At 51.8% G+C, this 8,840-nt stretch overlaps 1 protein-coding gene and 1 long non-coding RNA gene across 5 annotated transcripts in view; one reads left to right on the forward strand and one right to left on the reverse strand.

Annotated features, from left to right (window-relative positions):
- Positions 1–5,335, reverse strand: part of TM6SF1 (transmembrane 6 superfamily member 1) — an 18,576-nt gene extending 13,241 nt beyond the window's left edge. For 2 of the 3 annotated variants that reach the window (XM_023521014.1, XM_023521015.1), the window contains exons 1-3: positions 4,293–5,335; positions 2,538–2,635; positions 1,096–1,199 (exon numbers count right to left, since the gene is read on the reverse strand). In XM_023521014.1, coding sequence (XP_023376782.1) covers positions 1,096–1,199; positions 2,538–2,635; positions 4,293–4,485 — 395 coding nt within the window. In that variant the 5' untranslated portion in view covers positions 4,486–5,335. The remainder of the gene's footprint in view (positions 1–1,095; positions 1,200–2,537; positions 2,636–4,292) is intronic. The other variant, XM_011376100.2, reaches the window with a different exon arrangement.
- Positions 1–8,840, forward strand: part of LOC105302855 — a 24,577-nt gene that overhangs the window by 9,644 nt on the left and 6,093 nt on the right. For both annotated transcript variants that reach the window (XR_002776436.1, XR_896869.2), the window contains 3 exons: positions 2,740–2,865; positions 5,468–5,790; positions 6,988–7,097. This is a non-coding gene — a long non-coding RNA (uncharacterized LOC105302855). The remainder of the gene's footprint in view (positions 1–2,739; positions 2,866–5,467; positions 5,791–6,987; positions 7,098–8,840) is intronic.

Consider the following 8,840-nt stretch of genomic DNA (forward strand, 5'->3'; position numbering starts at 1 on the left):
TGAGAAGGTATCAAAGGACAGACTGTGCACCCCAGCCTCAGCGCAGGCCCCTAAGCCTCAGCGCTTCACCCGAACAGGGGAAGAGAGAGCTCTGTACTGACACAGGATTGCAGTTTTGAATTAGAATGTGCTGGGCTTAAGACCCAAAACCATAAAACTAGAAGAAAACATAGGCAGTAAATTCGCTGACATTGCTATCAGTAATTTTCTGCTGTATCTCCTCAGCAAGAGAAACTAAAGGAAAAATAAACAGATGGGACTATATCAAACAAAAGTTTTTGCATAGGAAAGGAAACCATCAACAAAATGGAAAGAAAACCTACTGAATGGGGGAAGATGTTCGCCTATGATACATTTGATAAGGGATGAATGGCCAAAATTTATGAAGAACTCATTGAACTAAACAGAAAGACAATCCACTTAAAAAATGAGCAGAAGACCTGAATAGGTATTTCTCCAAAAAGGGCATACAGATGGCCAATAGACATGAAAAGATGTTCAAGATCACTAATCATCAGGGAACTGGAAATTAAAAACCACAATGAGCTCTCACCTCACACCTGTCAGAATGGCCATCATCAATAAAAAACAAGTGTTGGTGAGTGTGTGGGAAAAAGGGAATTCTCATACTTTGTTGGTGGGATTGCAAAAGCCACTGGAAAACAGTTTGGAAGTTCCTCAGAAAATTTAAAATAGAACTACCCTTTGACCTGGCAGTTGCACTTCTGGGTATATATTGAAAGAAAACCAAAACAATGCGTAAAGCTCTATGCGCATGTGCTCATGGTCACAATAGCCAAGATATGGAAGCAATCTAAATGCCCATCAGCAGACAGCTGGATAAAGAAGTTATGGTTCATGTTTACAATGGACTTAAGCAGACCCCAGTCCAGAAGGACATGTTCAAAAGGCAGTGGAGCACAGAACATAAGGCCACCTGTAACTCGTCTCCGTCAAGCATGTGTTTGTATCCGTTGACGCCTGCTTGTGTATTTGCCTCTCTGCATGTTTTCCTTACATCCCCACTTATGGGGCTCTGAGGTGGCAAAGGCACGCGCGCGCGCACACACACACACACCAGGTGCACTGACTTACTCCCAGGCTATGGCTGCCACCATCACCAGATACATCAGATAATGCACAGAGCCGTCCCAGTAGCAGATCACGTGTCCGTGCGCAGTGTTCAGATGCGGTTCACCCTAAGGGAAGCATTAAGAAGAAGGCCGCTTTAAGTAAGACTCAGACGCTTCCGTGCAGAACGCCGGGCCTGTATTCCAAGTAAAGTGGACCAAGTAATTTGTGTTAGTCTGCTAAAATGAAACTTCTTCGTCCTATAAAATTACGAAATTGGTAGGACCACGAAACTACCCCAGAGCCGCCAAAACTTCCTCGTCCCTCTTCTCTCCCACCTTCTATCCTCTCAGACCTTCAGGTACCAGCTGTCCTCGATGGCCCACGACCTCTCCACCAGGAACATTCCTCAGGGCTCAAGACCTGCAAAGCCCTGCCAGCGGGGACATCTGCCAGGATGTCCCTCAACTGCCTAAAACTCTGCGTGTCCCCAACCGAACTCAGCGTCATCCCTGCAAACCTGTGCCCCAGGCTGGCAGTGTGGAGATAACAGGCTATGTCTCATCTCGAAGCTTTTGCCCAAACTGTCCCTTCTCATTCGAAGGCTCTGCACCTCCCTAGAACACCCAGAAAATGTTAACAGTCCACTGCTATTTCCTTTCTTAAAAAATGCTGAGGGTGAGTCTCTGTCACTGCACTAGGATCATGCCATCTCGCACATCAGACATGGAGGCAGGAAGCAGGACTTCATCTTGGACCTTTCCCCATCACCCCCAACTTGTCCCCAACTCCTACTCATCCTAGCTGCTCAAAGCCTCCTGACTGATGTCCCAGCTCACCCTTCCTTTCAAGCCCTTCCTTCCCAAAGCCGACTGCATTGTTCCCTGTCTTAAAACTTCCCTCACATAGGGGATGAAGCTTTGTATAATGTTCCCCATTATTTGAAACCAGATGAAGACTACTTTCAGCTCTGCTCTTTATTTTTTGTGTGAGTGACCTTGAGTAAGTTACTTCAGCTCTCTGGGGCTGGATTCATCACACCATCCAATAAAAAAAAGAGGACTAGCTTTCTCCGGTGCCAGGTAGCTCTGATGCTGTGATGGGGAGGTCACTGCAATCATATGGCCTCAGCGTTTGGTGTTTTACCCACCTAAGACGGACTTCAGATGTAGAGATATCTTGATAATAACAGACACACAAACCCTCCATTCATTTAAATACAAGTTAAGGGGAAAGGTCGTGGACCAGGTGTGAGACAGAAATTAAGACCACACATCGAAAAGAATTGCTTCCCATGACCTAATCCTCACTTTCCATGTGAATAAACGGCTTCTGCTTCTGGCAGTCAGTGAAATACCGTGTATCGTACTTGCTTACACCAAGTGAAAGGATTTCATCTCTGAACAAAGGGGCTTGGGTGGCCGGCCCTTTGGCTGAAGGTTCATATTTGTGTAGCGATCCCATACCTCTCTCAGGTAGTACGTCATGAACCCGTCAATGACTCCGTCCTGTTCCAGTCCTATGATGAGGTTCACCACGCTGGTAAATCCAAAAACTGCGTACACTGGAGCAAAGAGAGCAGTTTACAAAGCGGCTGGCAGCTCAGGACACGGTGGCTAAGAGCTCGGCATTCACCAGTAATAATGGATTGTTTTTCATGCTTTCCAGAAGATTACTGGACACTGTGAACATGGCCTAACGGAGTATACCTCTGCACAGAGCAGGACCTCTGCCTGTGTCCCGGATCTGACATCACGGCTCACGTGCTCTCACCAAGGGGACACCCACCAGAGGGTAAGAATGACAGACTCACCCACTCTGTTCCATCCTCCACTCCCTACAAGTGGCTGCCCAGGGCTACACCTGCACCTCACCAGGACAGTGCAAACAAAACCTATAAGCAGTGGCCAGGGGAGCATAAAGGTGACCACCAGGTTTAAAATAATGACTCAGAAGAGATAATTTCTCTCAGTGATTACCAAGCAGACCCACTCACAGTGTTCAGCATGTTCTGCTCCACACTGGAGATTTTAAAGACAGTGGCTGATGTGCAAGTGACCATGGCTTGAAGAACAGCTAGTGATTTTTTTAAAATGGATATGACACAGTCCAATTGAATATATTAAGAGAAGGCATAGCATCTTCAGGAATCTTACTAGGGTTGTGAGAATCATCTAAATGGGCTTAAAACTACCATCAACAAAATACTTTTGAAACAACAAGCGATCAAATTTAGTGCATGTTTATCAGTAAAGCTGCATTTTCAACGTTATAACAAATTGATGTCTTAAACTACGCGATGGGCGCGGACAGTAGAAAAATCTAATGGTGAACATAAGAAAACCTGCAGATAAAGAAAAGGAGAGCAGAGTGGGGAAGTTAATTCACAGGGGAAGCTAGCCTTGCCGAGTCCGCAGCCAGGAGCGCAGCGTTGACACTTTGCCCAGAGGGAGCGGAAGGGCCTCCCTGTGCCTCGTGGAGGTCTTTGGCCCAGGTCTCACTGACGGATCAGCCATCGTTATCTCCCAGAAAGGAAGCGTCAACACATGCTCAGTCTACTGTTCTATCAACAGGAGTGTCAGAAGCTGGGTCAAAGGGGACAAGGACCGTCAGCCCTCCAGTGAGCAGGAGTCTAGTAGGGCGAGGCCTGGCCCTGAGGCTGCAGTGCGTGCTCAAGGTTGTGACAAGAGCAGACTGCTGAAGGTGTAGGAGCAAGGGTGCTCAACCCCAAAGAATCAGAAGAGACCTGAATTCCACTAAGCGTGCGCTCCATGGAGCACAGAGTGGGAGGAGGGAAGAAGGCAGCAGGAAACCAGTCTAGAAGGATGAGGAGGGGCCAGATCAGAGGCAGGCGGGCTGGGGCAGGAGCAAGCACTCAGGCCCCAAAGTCTGGCACGGAAGGCCCAGCTCTTCTAAGGACTGGCTTGCCTTGGCTAATCGGTGTGCAAGTGACAGTGGCCAGCTCCAAACCAAGGCCCTAAGAGACATGGCTCTTTTTCCACTAGCCTCATCTGTATCTCTGTGTCTGCCATAAAAAGGGCACACCTTGGGAGCCATTTGGGACAGCCCTAAGTCCTACCCACAGCCTGAGGCAGAGCCACCCCAGGGAACCTGCAAGCCCTGAGACAAGGAAACAATCTAAATGTCTGGAAAAAGAAAATGTTATTTGGCCATTAAAAAAGGGGAAAAAATCCTGCCATTTGTGAGCTCTGACCTCTGACCTTGACTCTCAAGGGAGCTCCTTTCCTGGGCTTCCAGCTGGGAGAGTGTAGGGTCCACAGCCTGAGAGAGGCTTAGTTTGGAGGTGAGGGCCACGTCATCCTGAAATACTCCTTCACTTCCTGCTTCTTTACAGGTGGGTGCCAGGGCCGCCCTGTCGAGATCTTCAGGGAACACAAATGGTTTCCCTGCCATAGAGACGTACGTACCATAGAACAACGGGTCCCGGGGTGGTTTTCTTTTGACGAGGACTCTGGCCAACAGAGCTACCAGGAGCAGGATGAGGGCAGCAAACCCTACAATTGTCCAGGACCTGCAAGGACCAGAACAGGAAGGCCATCACTCAAAGTAAACACGTCCATGCCGGGAATTTCCTGGCTGTTAAACTCAGTCGCTCCCAGCTCTGCCTCTGCCTGCAGCTCAGGTAGTGTGGGGGTAGAGATGTGTATCTGCTGCACTTCGACCCCTCTGGGCTGTCCCCTGTGCCTTTTGGGGACCGGAGCCACCAGGTCTTCCCTCTCTTGTCATCCTGCCCCGCCCCCTGCACAGACAATGTATCAGCTGCCAGTTCCTCCAACCCCTGTTCCTGGGTGGCTGTGTCATATCCATTTTAAAAAATCATTAGCTGTTCTTCAAGGAAGAAGGGCCACAGACGATGTGTATAATCCAAGGGACCAGAGGACAAGGCCAGCCCAACGTGGGGAAGAGTCTGGGCCAGACCTGAGGCCAGAGCGAAGCTAGCCACCCACACCCAGGGCCAGAGGGCCAGCATCCGACCCTACACCTGGAAAGCCAAGGCCAAGGAGCGATGAGGCTGGGCACAGCCCCTGGACCTTCTGCAAATGGGCATGGCTCCAGGGAGACGGGGGGCCAAGGCCCTGCGGGCAGCATGAGGCCATGAGGCCATGAGGCTGGGCGGGGTTAGCAGTCCAGAGCCCCGGATTCCAGTAACTACCCTGCCACTATCTACCTGTGTGACATTAGGAATTCAGTCATCTGTTTATTAATGAACTTAAAAACATTGAAAAAATATATTCTGCACCCCTATGTGCCAGGCACTGTGGATGAACAAGAGAGGTCCCTGTCTACATAGGGGACACCTATCTCAGTGGGCTCTGAGAACTCTCACCTGGAAGTCACCCCTGGTCCCACACAGACACTCCCTCTCACCCTCCAGCATCAACAAGGCTTCCAGTTCTAGATGAAGCACTGCCTGGCCCACTCCAATGACCGGCCACACCAGAGACTCCTCAACGGCCCTTGAGAGCTGCTGAAAGCACCACTCCTAGGCTGAGACCCCTCCATACCACCATGGCCTGACATGAGGACTTTGGATAACCTTCGCCATATGACCCTGGGACTTCTGGAAAGTACCCTCATCAGTCACAGGTTCCACAGACCACTAATACCTACCAATAACTGAGGCAAAAACTCAAATTCCACACGCCTGCAGCTGGGATGGGTGCCAGGCACCAGTCAGAAACCCGCCTTCCGTGTCAGGTCAGTGATCCATCCACCCTGCAGGTAGATGGGCCCCAAGGAGACTGACTGGCCTCGGGTGCAGGAAAGCCATATCCCAGCACCTGGCTCCAGGCCCCACAGAGAGTTGGGGAGTGGGCTCTGGGCATCAGCTGCACCCAGATTTCCTAAACCTACAGAACCGGAATGCATCAGGGGTTGGGCAGGGGACTATGCAATTTCTTTCAAGGAACTTAGATGAGTGCGATGCTGAAAGTCTGCCTGGGGACCTCCGCTACGGTGTGAAAAGGGATGGACGGATGAGGAGTGAGGGAGATGGATGGATGGACAGATGGACGGATGGATGGATGGATGGATGGATGGATGGATGGATGGATGGATGGACGGACGGACGGATGGACGGATGGACGGATGGATGGATGGACAGACGACAGATGGTAGGTAGTAGATGGATGATGGTTGAGTGGATGGTGGATGGATGGATGGATGGATGGATGGATGGTGGGTGGACAGACGGACAGACACATGACCCAGTTTTATGATAACGAGTATGACCATGTGACTGTCCATGTAAGAGATTAAAATAGGTTTCTAGTGGATGCTGCAGGCTCCTCCTGTAGGAATAAACCGACAGACGAGAGGATGGAAGAAGCTGATGTGGGCCAGGAACATGATGCTGGGCTGAAGCATCCCGTGAAGAGGGCAGTGGTTCGGTGTGCCATGTAAGCTGACAGGCATTAATCACAGCCTGACACAGGTGGTGGCCAGGAGCTAGCCCCCATCCCTGCTCCTCCCAAGGGCCTAGCCTTATAGCTGCACCATCACATAGCTGGCGCTCCTCTGGTTCACGGGGTCCTCCCACTCTCCACGTCTAGGGGAGGAGCCACGATTGAGGAGAAACTGGGGCAGCAGACCATCGGTACCTCGCAGTGAAAGCCAGTGCAGGACCCGCTCAGAACTGGGAGAAATGGGTCCAGCAGGAACTGGGCGGTGAGGGGATGGGAGGATGGGCTGTGACCAACACAGGGTAGAAAGGTTGTTAGTCTTGCGGGGGTGGGGGGCGCGGGGCAGCAGTTACTGATACTTTTCCAAAATCAGACATCTACTGAGAGGGGACATGTTTGGGTATGAGCAGAGCGTGTGCGTGCGTGTGTGATGAGAGAGAGAGAGCTCTCAACCCCTTCTTGACTTCCACCTAATTTGCTTTTTGTTTTTCAGACTTTGCTGATAGGTCTGGTGGGAAGAAAGCGACAACTAATTCGACTAATTCCAAGCCAAGTGAATGCCTGCTATGTGCAAGGCTGCATGCTGGGCAGGACAATACCACGGTGAGCTAGGGCCAGGAAGGAAAGTTCTGACCACAGGAAAGTAACTGGTGGGAAAGGCTTAATCCCCAGCGCTCAGAAGGGAGGGATCACATCTGCCAGGGGGAAGGTCAGGAAAAGGAAGAGGTGGCATTTTACTCGTAAAGTCCAGGCGTGGCTCCAACAGTCAGGGACAGGGAGAAAGAGAATCCAGCCCGAGCGGTGGCAGGACAGTTAAGAAGTGTCCAGGGGTCACAGAACAGTCCGGTGTGGCTGAAGCACTCACATGGGGGCTGGGCTGGGGTGCAAAGAACCCCCTCAGAGGCTCTGAGTCACAGGGCCAGTGCCAAGGGGAAGTAGAAGGAGGGAACAGATGCTAGCCCAACCCCAGAACGAATGGGGAAGGGGACAGTGTAAGGGAGTAGAGGAAGAAGACGGGATTCTAGCCTGCAGGAGAGCGGGAAGAATCTCAGGTTGGAACCTGTTATTCATAGCTCTGCAGGGCTCAGCCGTGTGCTCAGTAATAACGTGGCCATACGCAATTCAGCACGTACTCAGTAAATGCCATTACTGTCCTCCCAGTGGCTGAGGCCAAAACCTCAGGGTCATCCTCAAATCTCTCCTTGCCACAGTCCTTCAGCAAGCACACTGCTCTCCCTCTAAAACATCCCCACGCCCAGCCACATCCCTCTCCCTGCACGGCTCCCTGTTTCCCTACCTGGAAGGCTCTGTCCCAGATCTTTCCATGGGTGCCTCCTGAAGTTCAAGTGTCACCTCCAAGAAGCCTTCCCTGACCACCAGTCCCCTTCCCAGCCACTCTCTCCTGCCACCCCATTTTATTTGAAGATGCCTGTCTCAACACACGCTGCCCCAACCTTTTGTGGCTTATTCCTGGCTATGTCCCAAACACTCAGAATAGTGCCAAGCAAACAATAGGTACTTGCTGAATTGCTCATAATGCCATTTTAGGAGTGCAGGGGCCCTGTGCACTATACCCACAGATGTGGCATTCATTGCCCAGAGTTACTGCTTCCAGGAGATGTGCTCTGAGACTGGGTGAGACCAAGGGCAGTCACTGCCCGCGCTTAGGAAGTGCACAGTGTGGACGGCTGCCATCTGGATAAGGCAGGCGACAAGTGGTAGCCCCAGCAGTCAGCGAGGAGGAAGCCACTGCCCGGTGGCCAGACACTTCTCCGCAGCCTGAAGGTTGGAGGGGGTTTGCAGCCTACAAACGGGTGCAATTTCCTTAGCACCAACCGCGGTGGGTAACATAACAGGTTACTTCCTCCTCCCACAGACAGCAAGGAACGTGGGCGGGCAGGAAGGCCTGGCGCCTCTCCCACTGCCCAGGCAGGCCTGCAGCTGCGGGTGCGGGGTCATTTAGGCCGGGATCCCTCGCCGAGGTCTGCGGGCGGTCCGGGACCCAAGCCGGTGCGCAGCCTCCCTCAGCCACACCCATTTCCTTAGCAGGGCGCTCGCGGCTCTGCCTCCCTCGCGCCCGGGATCCTGCCCAGTCTCGGCGGGTCCTGACAGTGGGATGCAAATATAGGTCGTTGGACTGACCAGATAACTGAGGCCAGGCCACGCCGTCAGAGCCAAAGCCAGGCTTAGAACCCGGGTCTCTGCCTGTTGGTTCAGGGCTATTTCTGTCAGTCATTCACAACGGTTTCTAAAATTAAGAAATGGTGAGTATGTGTGTGTCCATACATGGAAACGTTCCTGCGAAACCGAACGAGCCGAGGACGACCCGCGCTGACATGCCCCGCT

The sequence above is a fragment of the Pteropus vampyrus genome, unplaced genomic scaffold (genome assembly GCF_000151845.1).
Source record: "Pteropus vampyrus isolate Shadow unplaced genomic scaffold, Pvam_2.0 Scaffold286, whole genome shotgun sequence".
Lineage (NCBI taxonomy): Eukaryota > Metazoa > Chordata > Mammalia > Chiroptera > Pteropodidae > Pteropus > Pteropus vampyrus.